Source organism: Mastigoproctus giganteus, chromosome 8 (assembly GCF_048544385.1).
Source record: "Mastigoproctus giganteus isolate SK-2022 chromosome 8, ASM4854438v1, whole genome shotgun sequence".
In the NCBI taxonomy this organism is placed as follows: Eukaryota; Metazoa; Arthropoda; class Arachnida; order Uropygi; family Thelyphonidae; genus Mastigoproctus; species Mastigoproctus giganteus.
Window position 1 is genome coordinate 85,425,589 of NC_143582.1, and position 19,616 is coordinate 85,445,204.

The window sequence follows — 19,616 nt, forward strand, 5'->3', positions numbered from 1 at the left end:
AGAGAATCAGATCTAACAAGCAGAAAATTGAGTAGGGGTGCTGCAAAATAAAATAAACTACTTAAGGGTACCGTTATTAAAAAGAGGTTGAAATCCACTGGTATAGTGTGTTCGTGTCTAATGGCACCAGGGGTTTCCCCCATCTTCATGTAATATACGTTGTCATGTGAAACAGTACACTGTTGAGGCCAGAGATTTAAAAGTGTGAGGGCTTTGGGAACTGTAGTGTAGTGTTGTGTACCATTGTTCATCTGGCACTTTAGCCGTTGGGCCCCTGATGGCACCCACCGTTGCCCACACTAAGCTCTGTGGAGGCAGACCAGGTACACAGTAGCTCTATATTTTACTCTGGCGGGCCCTGCCACCTAGTTTCCTGAGATCACATCTGGTGAGTATGGGCTTGGCACATCCAGGGTCCTGCGCTGGATATCATCATTCTTCTCTTTCTTGGTGAATCCCTTTTATTCTCTCTCTCTCTCTCTCTCTCTCTCTCTCTCTCTCTCTCTCTCTCTCTCTCTCTCTCTCAGGGTAACTCAGAAATTTTTTTTTTGGCTGGTGCAGCAAATGTCTCAGGCTTCCTTCACCATATGGCTAATGATGATAATAATCATACATCCTTCTTATCCACTTCGGGTCCCATAGATTGACCAAGAGAGAGAGAAAAATTCTCAATCAATATCAGACTGAACTTAAAAAAACCATCTTAGTGTAGTGCTACTTGAAGTTGGCAATTACTTGTTAATCCATAGGCTATATCAAAGAAGTTATGTTCGCCGGCAGGAACATCACTTTAATGGAATCAAATTTACATTCCAAAGAATGCAGCAAAATCAGGTTATAGCCATATTCATTGTCCAAAAAAGCATTAGAGCTTTCAATACCAGATGGTTAGTGAACAAGTAATTCTTCACAGCAGCACCATGAATTTCAAATGCTCATTCAATAAATAGCTGCCTAGTCATCCATGCCTTGTGGTTGGACTTCCAGTAGACCCCCAATTCACCTCTGATAAACTTTTGTTGGTCGAGAAATAGCAAATGAGATTTAACATTGATAAATGCAATATACTGCATTTCGGTAGCATAGTTTATATAGTGTTTGGGGTGAGGTGCCAGCAGTGGTTTCCCAAAACCATGCTGCATTTAGGTAGCAGCGATCCCATAAGAACATGCCATGTGGTTACAACAAATTCTAAGTAGCTAGTAAGAAAAAGGGCTTAAGGGTATCTAGATGGGGCACAGGTAATGCAAAACTTGTCAAAAGAGGAACTGATCACTTCAACTTGCATTAGAATATCTGCTTATTTCCAGTTGGAAATTACATATAGAAGGGACTCAGATGTTTTGAAGTACATGTATATGCTTACTACTTCATCAGTGATTACTAATGTTGCTTCTTCACCATTAAGGTTTGCCTTAATGGTGAAGAAGGCCAAAGAAAGGCCAAAGGTTTGACTTATCCATATTCTAATACAGTCAGAGGTCTAATACTTAAATTAATCACATTGGTAAATGTCTTGTTATTAGTGGGAGGAAATAAATTACCAACTACTGAAATGTAAGCAGAAAATCTTCCCTGTGATAATACTCAGATCACAGTTTCTTCTGTGTTTGAATTATCTGCCAAGTCTTCTGCTTGTTGATGGTTGGGGAAAAGTTCATCCAAGGTCGAGGTCATTTTCCTCAGATCTTATCTGGGCTACAACTTAGGAAAGTCTTGCTTCCCTGCTGTTGTTAACAGTTGGGATTATTTCTTCTTGCTGATAGAGGAAAGGTCTATCCAAGATCGGTGGGTCATCTTCCTGAAATGTCTTTACCTGGGATAGAACTTGAGTGGAATTTTCCATGTTGAGGTTTGATAGACTTTCTGCTTGTTAGTGGAGGAAGGGTCCATCCAAGGTTGGGATGGTTTTCTTCTTTTGTAGGTGTGTAGTTGGTGTTATATGCTTGTCAATGTTAGAAGTAAGGTCCTTCCAAGGAGGAGGATGGTCTGTTTCTTCGCTACTGAGTTTACTTTGTTTGTTTTCTAGTTGATACAAAAGCCCATGAATGAGTGGTAGAGATGCAGTTACTATGTTATTGGTGTTAGTTGTCGACTTCAAGTTATTTAGTAGTTACTTTTGTAGATTGGATCTGATTCTAGTTTGTAGAGTGCTGTGAATTTTCTCTTGTGCTATTATTAGGAGGTTGCAGTCATTCTGATTTAGCTGATTCTGTAGTTCTGTTCTATAGTTTTCCATCTTTCTGTGCAAATGGTTGGTCCTATTTCTGTTGTGCTTGATGGCTGTTTTTAGGAGCTTTTTTGAGGATCCTGTAGGAGTCAGAGAGCCTGACAGGGTCTTTCAGCTGTAATCCTTTGGATACCAACTCTTGGTTTCTGCAGGTAATCAGGAACTGCAATTGCTCTTTTGCCTTGGTGAGGCCAAAAAACAATTCAAAGCACAAAAAAAATTCAAACCTTTGACATCTACGTAACATTGAAGTAGCAATAACAGCAATCAAGTGGCAAGAATAAATACCATTAAACATCTAATTTCCCTTCTGTACGTAAAATCAAACTAGAAATGAACAATTTCCAGTTGGATTTTCCAGACATTCTAATATAGGATGAAGTGCTTTCTTCTTCTTCTTCTTTTCCCAAGACCTAGGGGTAATTGTACAATGTGAGCAGTACTAGAACAGCTGATGGAGATTCTGTCAATTCTGTCATTCTATATATCATTCTATATGATATATAGAATGTTTCCAGCAGTAAAAAAAGAGGTGATTATCCCACTGTATAAAGCAGGCCCAGGCAAACTATGGCCCGCCACACATTTTTGTGCTGCCCGCGAGCTTTAATTGTATTTTCGAAAAAAAAGTTTACTTATTTTATGCCGACCGGGCTAGTCAGGTGGGTAAAGTGCCTGCCTGGCAACCCAAAGGTCGTGGGTTCGAATCCTGCCTCGGGCTTGGATCAAAGTACTGCAAAAACCTTGGGAGGTGCATTATGGCCACAGAAGTCGATGCGCCAACAACTACCAAAAAAAAAAACCTTATTTTATACCTTTTGCGATGCCTTTTTGAAAAATAAATTTGTATATGTAATACATTATAGAATTTGTCGACTTGTAAATTGTTTTATCATCTCTGTATTGTTCAAACTGAGATAGAATTTGAAATTGTGCGCAAACCGGAGCAGGCCAACGGGTGCTTTTATAACGGTAAAATTTGAGATTATAAACTAACCATGCGAAACTACGGTAACAGACAACCAGTGATGACGACAACGGCTTTGCTGCGGTGTCAGAGTAACAGGATAGGACTGCTGACTGGCCGCAGTTCCAATTTGTTTTCTCTGACGGTCATACCGCAGTTAGTTTTTTGCATTATCTTCGGTTATCATCTTGGTGCCAGTAGCGATAAAAATAATATTTACGCCCTTTTAAAAATGAATAAAAAATGAAAAATTCAACAAGAGCATCGTGTCTTCAATGAAGAGTGGAACACAAAATATTTTTTTACTAACATATATAACAAGACTATTTGTCTCATCTGCCGGGAGAGTGTCTCAGTGCTGAAAGAGTACAATATTAAAGATCAAACAACGGGAGCTGATATATTTGAAAAATGCTTAACAAGATATAATTTACAATGGAACAAAATGGTAAGCGTAACAACTGACGGAGCACCAAGTTTGACAGGCAAAAATGTTGGAGCATTAAAGAAAATTCAGGATAAAATTTGTGAAAATTATCCTGATTATAATTTAATTACAATTCATTGTATTATACATCAACAAGTATTAGGTAAAAATGTGTTAAAAGTTAAACATGTCACATCTTATTATTAAACTAGTAAATTTAATACGATCGAGGGGCCTGAAACACAGACAATTCGTTAATTTTCTTCAAGATATTGAATCCGAGTACACAGATATTCCTTATCATAGCCAAATTCGATGGCTTAGCATAGGAAAAGTTCTTCGGCGAGTATGGAATCTTAAAGATGACCTCATTCTATTTTTAAAACTGAAAAATATTATGGACTTTCCCGAATTAACTGATAATAACTGGATTTGTGATTTTGCGTTTACCCTGGACATCGTGACACACTTAAATACTTTCAACACCGTGTTACAAGGAAAAAAATTTATATGCCCATGATATGATAAAAAGTTTGAATGGATTTCAATTAAAACTCCAGTTGTTCCTTCGACATTTATTGATTAGCAAGGTAGACCACTTTCCAACCATTAAGTTACTGAAGATTCCAGAAAATACATTTGAAAAATATTGCGAAATTATCAACGCTTTGAATGACGACTTTTCACGAAGATTTGGCAACTTCGGAAAAATTGAGACAAGTTTGGAAATAGTGCACGACCCATTTTCAATAGAAATTGATAGTGCACCGAGTGAACTACAACTTCAGATTATAGATCTGCAGTGTGATATCGATTTAAGGGAATTGCACCGTCATGAGAAAATCTATAAATTTTACAATACTCTTAATTCGGACAAATTCAACAAACTTAAAGATTTTGCCCGAAAAATGTTGGTTATTTTTGGATCAACCTAAATATGTGAATAAACATTTTCCATTATGAATCTAAATAAAAATTCTTTACGATCGAGCATCACCGATGAACATTTACAAGCAGTTTTAAGAATCTTAACTACAAAATTAACACCCGAAATTAAAAAAAATGTTAAAATATGTAAAACAGTTCCGTTCATCTCATTAAATTCTTGGTTGTTAGAGAATAATTTTTTTGTTATATTTCTTCTTCACGATAACAAATAATATATATCTAAAAATAGTATTTTACGTGCGACACGCCTTCTTTTTGAATTCCTAATGTGGCCCTTCAGCCAAAAAGTTTGCCCAGGCCTGGTATAAAGCAATGGGATAATTTATGCCATATCTGGAATACTGCATCCAGGTTTGGAAACACCATTTTAGGAAGGGCATCTACTGGAAAGGGTGCAGAAAAGAGCAACAAGATTAGCTGAGGATACAAAAAGTGTACCCAGTCTTTCTTTATATTCTTGCAAAGAAAGACTGGGGTTGTGCAAATTGCAAATTACATGTGGCAATCTAACTGAAGTGTAGGCGCATTATAGCCAAAGCAGCTTATGCGCCATAAAACCCCCACAACAACAACAAACTGAAGTGTTTAGGGCTTTAAAAATGTTAAGTAAACTAAAAACTAAATGCTGATTGTATCTTTATTCTTTCTCAGAAGGCAACACACACACACACACACACACACACACACACACACACACACACACACACACACACACACACACACACACACACACACACACACACACACACAACAGGTACATAAATTTAAAAAGATGGTTGCAGAATAGATCTACAAAATTCGCACTTAGTCAAAGAGTAAATGATTGGTATCTAGTGTTGTGGAAATGGGTAGTTTGAGAAATTATTAGAAGGAATGGTGAACACATAACACAAAGTTTATTTTAATTTTTTAAATTCTTATTATCTGCTTCCATTTTCAGTTCACACATAAAAGAAAACATTATAAATGCAAACTTAGTCTCTGTAGTTGTTTCAATACATCAAACATTTAATACAACCTACAAACATAGCTTGGCAATTTAGTGAGAGCATATAGCCAAACAAAAGATATCAAAGATCAAATATATATGAAATAGTGCTAACAATAAATTTTAAATAATTGATATTATTTATTTATTGATAGCATTATTTAGATTTCTACATATAAAACACTACATAAAATAAGTACAATCCTGAAAACCTTAATATCTTTACAGGAGTATTTTAACATAATTTTTATTTGAGTTTTTCTTCAACAATTTTTACATTGAAAAAATTCAGGTTAAGATTTGAATTGAAATATAACATTTTTAAGTGAAATTACATTTATCTTAAACAACATCTACATTACATATTAATACAAGATCAATGTAACCATATTTTGAAAATATATATATATGCCTCTGTTGGTACCCACTTTGACAGAAGTTATTTCTTCTCCAAATGCTTGAACCTTGCTTCTGGCATATTAAAAAGAAATAAAATAAACATATTAGTAATGGTTTAAACAGGCCAGGCCCATAAGAAAACTTCCTGCAGACAATTATATAGTGTGACCATTTCTCCAGTATTTGTGATATTTTCGAATAATAACAACAATAATAATAAATTACATTACTCTCCATTTTGAAAAAAAAAAAAAAAAAAAAAAAAACAATTCACTGATGTTTTTTCAGAAAAAAGGTGTTTTTAATTCATTTTCTAATGCTGATTTCACAAATGACTTCCATTTATTTCCATCATGTCAGGTTTCTTCAAAAATCATAAAAGAAAATTTGATTTTTCACAAATTTTTATTAATTTTAACAGAATTTGTACACTGAAATTATAACAAAATGCTACTTTTACCAGAATTTTATATTTAAATACATATTGAAAGCACTATTAAAAAGGGCAGTGTGGTAAAAAAAATCCACTAAACACTCACTTCTCATTTTAAAAACTGATCTACAAGGGGTCAAATATTTGTTTCTTTAATTTTCTTGCAGATTCTTCTACTTTACAGTCCCTCTTCGGCATCCAGCAATAGTCGGCAATCATGTTGACATTCCATCTATCTTGGTACCTCATCTAATTGCCTTTAATGTGCTGGTGAAACCTCTCACCTTGTACTTCACTAATGCTTCCTAGATATTCTGGGAAGAAGTCAACATGGGAGTGTAAAAAATGTACTTTGACAATCATGTTGCAGCCCATCTTGAAGTTTGCCAACATATTTTCAACTACACCGATGAGCCAAAACATTATGACAAGCGAGTCGTTATGCAAATTGAAGCAACTGCAGGTGAATTACGGTGCATGGGCAGGTCGGGACACAGTATAAAAAACACCTGATATTGAGCTCTGTTAATCAGTGTTACTCTTGTTCTTCAGATGGGAAAGGCAGCGGACTTAAGGTTGTTTGACAAAGGCCAAATTATAATGGCCAGACGATTGGGTCAGAGCATATCCAAAACAGCATGGCTGGTGGGACGCTCACGGTCAGTTGTGATTAGTACCTACCAAAAGTGGTTCGAGGAGGGAAACTCACAAACTGCCGGCGAGGTGTTGGATGACTAAGACTCATTGATGCTCACCTGAAGCATGAATGAGCCTTAGTGATGCTCCAGGTGAGTGAAGGCTCTCCTGGATGGTACGTTGCAACAGAAGGACAACTGTAGCACAACTCGCCGGTAATTGGAATGCTGGTGATGGGAGTAAATGTGTCACAACACACAGCACATCGAATGCTTCTGAAAATGGGGCTGTGTAGCTGCAGGCCACTCCAAGTGCCCATGCTAACAACGGTTCACCAGCAATAGCACCTACAATGGGCACACGAGCATTAAAACTGGGCCTTGAGTGATTGGAAGAAGGTCATCTGGTCCAATGAATCACGTTTCCTGTTGCACCATGTGGACGACCGGGCACGAGTGCGTTTACCTGGGGAAGTGATGGCACCTGGATTCACTGTGGGATGGAAACAAGGCGGTGGTTTCATGCTTCGCGCGATGTTCTGCTGGGATACTCTGGGTCCAGTCATTCATGTGCCAGGAACTCTGACGTCTACCACCTATCTAAACATCATTGCTGACCAGGTACGCCCTTTCATGGCAATGGTTTCCCCCTCTGGCAGTGCCATCTTTCAGCAGGATGATGCACCCGGATTGTTCGAGACTGGTTTGCAGAACGTGAGGAAGAGTTCCAGGTAAATCCCAGCAAGCACCTGTGGTTTGTGCTGGAACAGCAACTCCAATCTGTGGCGTCTCAACCACGGACCTTATAGGAGTTAAAGGATCTGCTGGTTATGTGTTGATACCAGTTACTACAAGACACATTTAAAAATCTTGTAGCGTCCATGCCTTGCCAGATACAAGCTGTTTTTGCTGCACGTGGAGACCAACATCATATAGGTAGGTGGTCATAATGTTCTGGCTCATGGTGTATATTCTTGTAGTCTGGATCCTTGTTGTCTCTAAAATGAACTACAGGTCTGTTGTTCAGAACTTCACTTAAATGTAGTTCTCAAAAACAGACCTGAAGCTAATCCATGCCTGTTTTTCTCCTTTATTCATAGTTCCCTCAAAATCTCGGGTCCTCCATCAGTTTGTGAATTTGAGGTCCAACAAAAATAATTTGTGTTGACTTCTCTTGGTGATACAAAGTAGTTGAAGCAGGGACCTTCCTGAGGTCAAACTGTTTCATCAAACCCAGTCTGATGTGCAAGGATGGGAAGATAGTTTTGGGGTCTACCATTGGCTATTTATGAGATCATCCAGGCATTTGTTGCCTGGATCAAGATTCTTTGATTCAGGCAACAAACTGCCTCCTCTTTAGCGACCTTGACAGCCCAGTGCTTACTCTGTGCCTGACTGTCCCATTCGCTAAAAAAAGCAAGGCATTTTTGTGTAGCCAGATTGCTGCCAAGTAACATGCCTATCACTTTAAAGTCTGTACAGACTAACCAACCATGTTCTTCATACTTAATATTTGTCAACAACTTCTTCAAGTTCTCATTTGTTTCTTACAACTGCACAGAGTGAGCTACTGGAATACTGGAATTGACCCATATTTATTTCCATTGTGGAGCAACACACCTTTGAGACTCCTCTTTCATGAATTATTAAAATGTCTCCACTGTGTAGGATTGTACCCAATTCATAAACAGTTCATTAAGTCATTTATATTACTGCAAAACTGCACAGAGCTTCTGAAGATGAAACTGAAGTCTACATACTGCTGAACATTGAGTTCAGCCCTCAATTGTTTTTACAGTATGAACTCAGTGATCTGGGAAGAGATTTAAATTTACTAAAGGAATCTGCAGAACTGCTTGGTTCTAGATTTAAGTCAAAAAATTGCACACATTTTTCTCATGGTACATACACAGAATGAGAACTAGTCTCTTACTTTTCTGAGGACGATTCTATGGTGTTTTTAGCACTAGCAAAGGCACATGATGCAAGAAAGCAAGCTTATATAGCATCAGCCAAAAAAAAAAAAAAAAAAAAACCCCTTATTTCACCCATCCACTCGCTCCAAATGTTTGTCAAGTTCTGCCTTGAATCTATTTAAGCTATCAACTTCTACAACGACAGATGGAAGTTTGTCCCAGAAATCAACCACCCGCTGGCTAAAGGCAAACTTCCGCACATCTATCCTAAAACCGTCTTTCCTCAATTTGAATTTATGCCCTCTCAGGCGATTACTCTGAGAGGCCTCTTGCAAGCTTATTATAAAAAAAAAACGTAAAAGATGTTTTCTGATAATTTTATGGATTAATCGAAAAAGCTGGAAGCACGTAACAAAAAGCTGTATTGTGATTCTCTAAACAATGCATAAATCATTTTAACTCTCATTTTCGTTTTTTTTTTTTTTTATTTATAATGAAGTTATAAAAATAATTCATGTTCACCATGTATATCTATACTGCCTATTCACTTTTTTATAACCATGAGTTAAAAGTTTGTTGGGCCACCAGTGTCCTAAACAACTGCTCTAATGTGGCCATGTTAGTTTTCAATATTCCCTTAACAGAGTTAATGAAGTGCTAAAAAAACTGCACAAAGAATTGGACCATTCAAATAACAAAATTTTCCTGAATTCCTGATGAGACATGAACAGCAGATTATGCAAACAAATATGCCAATTCCAATTCATTCCACAGATGTTCAGTGGAATTCTGAAAGATCCTCAGTGCTCATGTTTCTAAAAGAACTCTTTCATGCATTTGGCATGGTGGATAGCTGTATCATTGTCTCAAATGTAGCCATTTCAATAAGAATAAAATAGATATGCTTTGCCATACAAAGTACCCTCCAGAGATAAACAGGGAATCAAGGGTATACCAAAAATATTCCCCACATCATTACACCTACCTACTCCAGCAGCTTCTACTGTTGGTGCACAACACGATGGTTCCAATGCCTCGTGGTTTCTGCATGAATTCTTCCATCAGTGGTGAAAAGTGTAAACTGGGACCTATCAAACAACATGACTTGCCTACGCTTTCTACACCCATCCTTTACATTTCTGGAACCAATGCAGCAGTATTTTTCCTGGTTGGTGGCTGGAATCAGTGGTGTGTGTGTGTACACTAATGCCTTGTAATGTGCATGCATTAAATGCAGACGCTTATTGTTCCATCAGTTTGTGATGTTTAAACTTCATAATCCATGCAGCTGATGAACATTTCATATTAACAACATAATTTTCGGCAGCTGCAAAAATATATGTGCATTAAGCGCAAGTTACTGCTAGGGATAAAGGGATGGTTGAGCAGGAAATGACAAAGAATGGTTATTACTGGAGACTGCTCTTTGCAGGCTAATGTTATGTGGAGTCTCCCAGGGTTCAGTGCTGGGCCCATTGTTGTTTTCATTATTAGCATTAGCATCAGTAAAGGCACATGATGCAAGAAAGCAAGCTTATATAGCATCAGCCAAAAAAAAAAAACCCTTCTCATTTCACCCATCCACTCGCTACAAATGTTTGTCTAGTTCTACCTTGAATTTATTTAAGCTATCAACTACAACGACAGATGGAAATTTGTTCCAGCAATCAACCACCAGCTAGCTAAAGGCAAACTTCCACACATCTATCCTACAACTGTCTTTCCTCGATTTGAATTTATGCCCTCTCAGGTGATTATTCTGAGCAAGAGGAAGAATCCCATCAGCACTGAGCATGCTCAAACCATTCAAAAGCTTTATACACCTCAATCAAATCACCTCGCAGGTGCCTAGTCTCCAGACACTGCAATTTGCAAAACTTAAGCCTTTCTTCGTAAGAGCAACCCTTTGTTTCATTCACTAATCTTGTTGCCCTTCTCTGTACTCGTTCCAGCAACTCTACATCCTTCTTAAAATGAGGCCTCCAGACCTGTATACAGTACTCAAGGTGTGGCCTGATCACTGCCTTATACAAATTTATTAATAATATTGAATCAAGGTGTATCAGGCTTAATGTCTAAGATTGCAGATGATACAAACAATCATAGGGTGATTAATGACAATAATAAGGTACAGTCAGTCCTCATATAACATGATAGTTGTGTTCCTAGACACCCTCGTGCAATATAAATAACAAGCCTTATGGGAAAAAGCCAACCACCCAAGATTAAACATACATTTGTAACCAAAACATTACCACACACAATAAATAATTGTAATAAAATACTTACATACTGTATTTTATTATGATTATTATGTAATAAAATATTGCTAATGCTTTTGCTTCTATCGTAAGCAAACTTGTTTTTTGTTTGATCTTCTATCCAAACAGATGACAGACGTTCCATCTCTTCCAATATATTCATTTAATGGATTTTGTTACACTTTGAGTTGTTCTTACTATGAAAGTTGCTTTTCTTTTCTCTGCACTCTTTATAATTTTTCTCAGCATTGCCTCATTTAGGCCTGTAGCATGAGCAATATCACGTTCTTTCATTTTGCTCAAAGCATTTCACAATTTCAATTTTCCTCTATCGAGAGAGGTGGACTGGCCATAAGCCTTACTGGAGAAACCCTGGTGGGTTGGAGGAGGCCGGTGTGATTTTGGCCATAAACACTAGTAGGAGGCCACTACAAGTTTCAACTGGTAAGAATTTTTGACCCAGTTCTGTCTATTGATATTGCTTCTTTTTTTTTTGACTCTCGGAATCTGTAGTATCTTTGGACCATTTTTTTTAAAAGTATTTTACTGATATTTAGGGAACAAAGCACAATTACAATATAAAAAGTTCAAAAATGAAGAGGCACGCTTGATACACATAAACAAAGCTGTGCATGTGTAGCAACTGAATAAATAATGCAGTAAAGGCAGAAACACACTATCCCTCAGGCTAGCTCACATTTTACTAAAGCACATTTCTGGAGGTCACTACCATGAGACAATAAAAACAATTTCCAGTTGCGTTCCTGCCAGTGGAATCTGTTATAAACAGGTAGTAAACTCAATCTAATTGCATTTGTGATAATACCGAATGCTGAAATTCTCTGGGTTTTGACGTTATTACGGAGAAATATGTTTACCCTTCACTGAAATCTTCAATCATATAAAAAATAAATACATTTTCAGAACCTTCTCTTCATTCCTATTGTATGGCACTCAGTTGGGGTGATTTCCATGTTCGACTGCCATTTCTTGTAAACTTTGTAAACACAAAGGTGAATCGTGCATAAGCAAATTTGGTTCATGTTATATACAACACTGTTCCCCTATTTATAAATCGTGTATGATCAAATTCATGTAGTATAAACATGTGTTATACAAGGACAGACTGTATACTACTGTAACTGGATCTAGAAAAATTAGGCAGATGGACTTAGAACTGACAGCTGAAGTTTAACCTGGACAAATGCAAAATACCTTGTTTTGACTTCTCTTGGGTGATACAAAGGCAGTGGAAGCAGGGACTTTCCTGGGGTAAAGCTTTCGCAAACTGTTTCATCAAACCCAGTATGATATACAAGGATGGGAAGCCAGTTTTGGTGTCTACTAGTGGTTTATGAACTATGTTCTTTGATCCAGGCAATAAACTGCCCCTCTTTGGCAACCTTGACAGCCCAGTGCTTACTCCTTGCCTGACTGTCCCACTCACAAAAAAAGTGAGGCATTTTGTGTAGCCAGATTGCTGTCCAAGTAACATGCCTATCACTTTAAAATTTGCACAGACCAACCAATGGCATCTTGCATATGGGTAGAACTAGTCCCAAATTAATGTATCAACTATGTGGCACTACACTTAGAGTAATAAAAAATTAAAATGTCCTGGTGGTAATTATGCAGTGAGATATGAAGTTCTCTGAGCAGAGCTGACAGACTGCTAGGAAAGCTCATGAGGTTTTGTCAAATGATATACAAGAATTATTCTAGAAGGGATAAGGAGGTTATCCTGGTGTATAAGTCAATGGTTAGACTGGAAATTGAGTACTGCATACAGGTGTGGAGGCCTCATTTTTGGAAGGATGTGGATCTATTGGAATGGGTACAGAGAAGAGCAACAAGATTAGCGAGGAGAAACAAAGGGATGTCCTTACCAAGTAACTTCAGTTCTACAAATTGCAGCATCTGGAAACTAGGCACCTCTGAGTTGATCTGATTTAAATGTTTAAGACTTTGAATGGATTTGAGTAAACTCAATGCTGATGGCATTCTTCCTCTTGCTCAGACTAGGAAGGGGGCATAAATTCAAACTGTGGAAGGATGCACAGTATAGATATGATGAAGTTTGCTTTCAGTCAGAAGGTGGTTGATTGTTAGAACAAACACAGCTGTTGTTGTTGTGAAGTGGGTAGTTTGAATAAATTCAAGGAAGAATGAGAAAAACTATTGGAGGTGATGTGAGGTGTTTTTTTTTTAGATTAAGCTTTATACACGTGGTTTCTTGCATCATTTGTCACTATTAATACTAATGCACAGCATGGATTTGTTAAGGGGAAGTCTTGTCTTACCAATTTGACTGGATAGTACGATGTAGTCAAAAAGGAACTGGATACAAAAAATAATTTTGATATCATATACCTGGATTTCAGGAAAGCTTTTAATACCGTTGCACATGGAAGACTGCTGTACAAATTGGAGCAGTATGGCATTAGGGGCAAGTTGCTGCAATGGATAAAGGGATGGTTGAGTGGGAGACAGCAGAGAGTGGTAATCAATGGACACTGCTCTACATGGACTATGTTATTAGTGGAGCACCCCAGGGTTTGGTGCTGAGCCCATTGTTGTTTTGTGTATTTATTAATGATATTGATGAAGGTATTTCAGGCTTAACGTCCAAGTTTGCAGATGATACAAAGGTTGGCAGGGTTGTTAACGATAGTGAAGACAGGATGCTACTGCAACAGGATCTAGAAAAGTTAGGTAGATGACTGAGAAGTGGCAACTGAAGTTTAATATTGCCAAATGCAAAGTACTGCATATGGCTAGCAGTAACCCAAGAAAAATGTACCAACTGTGTGGAACTACACTCAGGAAGGTGGAGAATGAAAAGAAGACCTGGCAGTAATTGTGCAGTCGGATATGAAGTTCTCTGTGCAGTGCAGACAGACTGCCAGAGCAGGTCATGGAGTTTTGTCAATGATATATAGGAATTTTGCTAGCAGGGACAAGGAAGTGATTATACCTTTGTATAAGGCAATGGCCAGGTTGCACCTTGAGTACTGTGTACAGGTCTGGAGGTCTCATTTTAGGAAGGATGTAGAGTTTCTAGAACGAGCACAGAGAAAGGCAACAAGATTGGTGAGAGGAACAAAGGGGTTCTCTTACCAGGAGAGGCTTAAATTCTGTCAGCTGCAGCATCTGGAGACTAGGCTGTTGTTGTTATTTTGGCACAAGGACTGCTTAGACCATATTGCACCTATGCAGTGATATGAAATTTATCAATGGTGACTGTTATGGAAACAGTCAGAGACGATAATATAATTTAATTTGTTTAAGAAAGCAGAATAACTCTAAGGGATTAGCATCATTGCCTATGATATGAGAGAGTTGTAAAGGTTCTTTTAGATTTGGAAGGAAGCTGAATGAGCATTGCTGAGCATGTTTGTACAGAGTGCATTCAACATGAATGTGCTTCACTGTGAGCTGACAGTTGCATTGAAAACACTGTGGAGGATAATTTCCTGTGAGGAGAAATAGGTGAGTAAACTGGCTGAGACCGATTCGTGCTCTAGCTAAGATTACTTCTTCCTTTCTGTTAGTACAGAAACTAGAGATCCATAACTATGGTTCTGGTTTTATTTGCAATAACTTATTATCTGTTTGAGCTTGCCATAGAAGTGTCCATTGTTCCTTACATATCCTTCAAATCATAGGTCTGTAATCTAGATAATTTGGGCAGATGGGCTAAGAAGTGGCAACTGAAGTTTAACCTTGACAAATGCAAAATACTGCATATGGGTAGAAGTAACCCCAGAGAAACGTACCACCTGTGTGGTACTACACTTAAGGTGGTAGAAAATGAAAAAGATCTGGGAGTAATTGTGCAGGCAGATATGAAGTTTTCTGAGCAATGCAGACAGGCTGCCAGGGCAGGTCATGGTGTTTTGTCAATGATATATAGGAATTTTGCTAGCAGGGAGAAGGAGGTGATTGTCCCTCTGTATAAGGCAATGGTCAGGCCACGCCTTGAGTACTGCGTACAGGTCTGGAGGCCTCATTTTAGGAAGGATGTAGATTTACTTGAGCGTGTACAGAGAAGGGCAACAAGATTGGTGAGGGGAATGAAGGGATCCTCTTACCAAGAGAGGCTTAAGTTCTGCAAATTGCAGTGGCTGGAGACTAGGCACCTGCGTGGTGATCTGATTGAGGTATATAAGGCCTTGAATGGGTTGAGCACGCTGAATTCTGATGGGATCCTTCCACTTGTTCAGATTACGAACCTAAGGGGGCATAAATTCAAATTAAGAAAAGACAGATGTAGAATAGGTGTGCGGAAATTTGCCTTTAGCGAGCGGGTGGTTAATTGCTGGAACAAACTTCCATCTGTCGTTGTGGAAGTTGATAGGTTGAATAAATTTAAGGAGGAACTGGACAGGCATTTGGAGGGAATGGTGTGATTTTTTTTTTTTTTTTTTTGGCTGATGCTGCATAAGCTCATACCCATGCTTTCTTGCATCACATGCCATTACTACTACTACTACTACTACTATATGGAATGCAAAAACCTGAAGATGCTGAGTTAGATGGATATTTTGTGGTATAGTCTGTGCATTCGTGGCCTGGGATCCAGCAGAAGATGACTACTTGCTAGCGTTCCTGAATAAGAATCATCTTACTTCTTATGGTTTTTATTAAAGGATTGGTTGGTGAGGAGGTGTTTTGTAAGGCTACTAGTGTACTCTGCGAGTCCGTATATATATTATACTTTTTTTAATGGAGTGATGGACAATATTTTCTAGGGCAAGCTTGATGGCGAATAACAGCTGTATAACTGCTGCAATTCAGTAGGCAGAGATACAGAGATAGTGTTAAAAGGGAAAACTGCTGCAGCACCTACTCCACTATCAGACTTTGACCCATCCGTGTATATTTTCCCAAACTGTCAGCCTCTACCACCCATGTAGAGGGTAACTTATTCCAGTAATTTATCTTGCTAGCTAAAATAAAACTTCATGCAACTCAGTAAAAACATCCCCCCCATAACTTGAATTTATGGCCCCTACTTCTAGAATCATTTATAACTGTGAAAATTTTGTTCTCATTCACTTTATTTTTTGCCTCTCAGAGCATTAAACACCTCAATCGAGTCTCCTCTAAGGTGCCTAGTTTCCATGCTGTGCAACCCACATATTCGAAGTCTTTCCTCATATGGAAGCCCTTTTGCCAATCTCACCAAGCGAGTTACTTCTCTCTGGACCCTTTCAAGAAGCTCGTCTTTTTTTAGGTGTGGTTTCCATACTTCAACACAATATTCCAAATGTAGTCTAACATCAAAAAATCCCATAAATCTGTATGATATAAACAAAATGAGATGTAAAAAAGGAAAGTATGAAATAAATATATGATTTTTGTCATAAGAAATTGCCTGTGGAATTAAATTCTGATGGTAAAAATTAAACATTGAGCTAAGATTATCCTTATATTATCTTTGTTATGTTATGTTTGATCTTATAGGATGGGTGCACACGATAAAAGAGCTAGTTTTTTCTGAAGGCCACCTAGACACTTTGGCTATAATTTCTCTAACCACAGCCAGACATAAAAACATTACTATTTGCCATGAGACACAGGGAAATTTCAGGAAATGTTTTCCAGAAAACAAAACAAAAAAAAAAGTATCTTATAGCCTGGAAAATACAGTATTTATTTTTTAATTCTATTAATTACAGAAATGGAAAAATTCAATTTATTTAATAAAAAAAGTCACACATGCCTAAAATGTAATACAATTGTACACTGTCCTTGTTGTATCTTACCTAATCTTTTGGAATATGCATCTAACTTATAAGCTACCTGTTCCAATTTTGCCACACTGTCTTCTACTTGATCAATCTGATCCAAATAGGGTTTAAGACTTTTATCTGAAATAAATTTAATAAAAAAACCTGAACAACATCATTACTAAAATTATGCATATCAAACATCATTTACTCTACATCAGCGCTTTGTTTTCTAAACTACAAAAATGGAATAATATTCCAAAAAAATAATAAATTCTCATTTTTTAATGTAAAATGTTGCTGATTGTAGCAACTACATTTCTAAAGATCTCAATAATTGGTAGGTAAATGATTGGTAAGCTTAATGGTCTACAAAAAGCATAGTCACATTCTCGGTTCACAAGATTTTGTTTGAATAATGTAACACTGTTTTATTTAAAATTATATTATTAATTGAAATTTTTAAGATTACCTCCTTTCAGGGGCATCCAGAGAAAATTTTTCAGGGGGGGGGGGGGGGGGCAAAGCTTGGAAACAAATAATTACATCAATAAATTTTTATTTAATTAATTAATTTTTTTTTGTTTTTTTTTCTCAAGTAGATTATAGAATACAGTATTGCATCAATAGAAAAATACATACATAATGTATACAAATTGACATATTGTGTGGAAACAAGAATTTCAATAATCACGTATCATATAAGAATTGAATTCTCCATCTATCGCTTGCAAACCTATTGATGACATTTTCAATAAATTTCTTCTTTACCGCTTCCTCTTCTAGTTTCTTCTTGTGCACACTAATCATACATAAACCTGATAAGCGAGTTTCTGAGATAGTGTACCTTAACCATGTTTTCACATGTTTCAAGGTGCTGAAACTTCTTTCAATGGTACAGGTCGTAACAGGTAATGTCATACCAATAATTATTGTCGAATTAATAGAAGGGAAATAGTCGCAATGTTCCAAAATTTCTGGTAAAGTTTGGGGAATATCAGTCGAAGGAAAATATGTCCATTTTTCATACCACGTTGTTGCCTCTATTTCTAAATATTGTAAATTGTATTTTTCGCTTACTCTTTTTACGTTGTTTTGGAACGTTATTTTATCTATTTTTAGAATATTCTTGGGATGAAATTGAAATACTGAAAATGCTATTTCGTTATCCGAGGAAAATCTTGATTTTAAGGATGAAATTAAAGAATCTAAGTATGGGATAAATATTGATTGCAGATAATAGTCTTCAGGTGTGATTCCAGGATAATTGCATCTATATTTCTGTATGGAACATCATCTAGGTATTTCTATTTTCATTGTTAATTTTTCAGCCATATCTAGTGAAAGTTTATAAATCTCTTCAAATTTTTCTTCAGATTTTTCCCTATGAAATGCAAATATTTTAATTAAGTCCTCAATATGTTGGTGAGCGGCTAGTAAATCTACATCTATGGCTTGTAATGTTTGGGTTATTGGGTTCGAGAATAGCAGAATATTTTGATATTATATTTAAACAAATAATAAACATTGAAGTACTACATGATGTTACTGAGCGATGTGCTTCTTGCTGTGTTAATCCTGTCCAGTTCATAGAAATTTCTTCTAATTTATTGGAAATGAGTTAAATTCTTTGAAAAAACCGATATACTTTGATATTTCGAAGTCCATCTAGTTTCTGAAAGTAAAGGAATTGTTGGCATGATGGCTCTTTGTTTTGGACTTTCTCTAAAAAATTTTACTATAGATTTTATAATTCCTATTGTCTGGCAAACTTCTGGTACAATGTTTAGGTCATTCACAACTAGGTTTAATCTGTGAGAAGCACAATGTACATAAGTAGCTTTTGGATATATATTTTTTATCTGGGTTTGAACACCAGCTTCCTTTCCTGCCATACTTGCACAGCCATCGTATCCTTGTCCAATTAATTTGTTCATGTCCAAACCATATTCAGTACATTTATTTAAAATAGCAGAACTAATACTTTTCGCATCCATATCATAGAGTTTTGTAAATCCTAAAAATTCTTCACTTATATTTTTATTTTCATCAACAAACCTAATGCCAAGTGAAAGCTGCTCTATCCCAGCAATATCTGCGGTTTCATCCGTAAAAGTTTGAAAATTCAATAGATTTATTTGCAGCAGATACAATGCTTTCTCGTATTTCCATTTCACAAAGTTCTATTAGTTGATGTTCAGTTCTTACAGACGTGTACTGGGCATTTGCAGGAGCTTTCATCAAATGATCTTTTAAAATTATGATCTCCTTGCTTCGATCCGAAATTGAAATAAATCATGTAAATTTCCAGAATCACTCCTTTTTCCCTGTAATGGCAAATCATGTGTGGCACAAAATACAATGGCTGATAAAATAGAACCTAATTTAATTCTATTGGACTCTAGTTTTTTGGATTGATTTATCAATTTGACAAATTATATCTTTTTCTGGATGTTTGTGGATTGTTATAAAAATCTGTGCGTCAATGGCAGCTTCTTTGTGCCATTGAGATGGCATGTGATTTCTGGTGGCTTGGTTAAAATCTTTATATTTTATAAATGGAGTTTTTATAAATGTGCCCTGACAGCCCCAATGTACTTTTGGTACAAACAAAATGCACCTTTTTGTAGTTTTGAATAACACAACCATGGTGAGTATTCCTCTAACCAAGCAAATCTAA

The 19,616-nt window shown here is 36.9% G+C and overlaps 1 protein-coding gene across 3 annotated transcripts in view; it reads right to left on the reverse strand.

The window, feature by feature from the left end:
- Positions 1-5,791: 5,791 nt before the first annotated feature.
- Blos2 (biogenesis of lysosome-related organelles complex 1 subunit 2) overlaps positions 5,792-19,616 on the reverse strand; it is a 74,331-nt gene continuing 60,506 nt past the window's right edge. For all 3 annotated transcript variants that reach the window (XM_090379555.1, XM_090379556.1, XM_090379557.1), the window contains exons 4-5: positions 16,973-17,077; positions 5,792-6,031 (exon numbers count right to left, since the gene is read on the reverse strand). In XM_090379555.1, the coding sequence (XP_090235681.1) occupies positions 6,000-6,031; positions 16,973-17,077 (137 nt within the window). In that variant the 3' untranslated portion in view covers positions 5,792-5,999. The remainder of the gene's footprint in view (positions 6,032-16,972; positions 17,078-19,616) is intronic.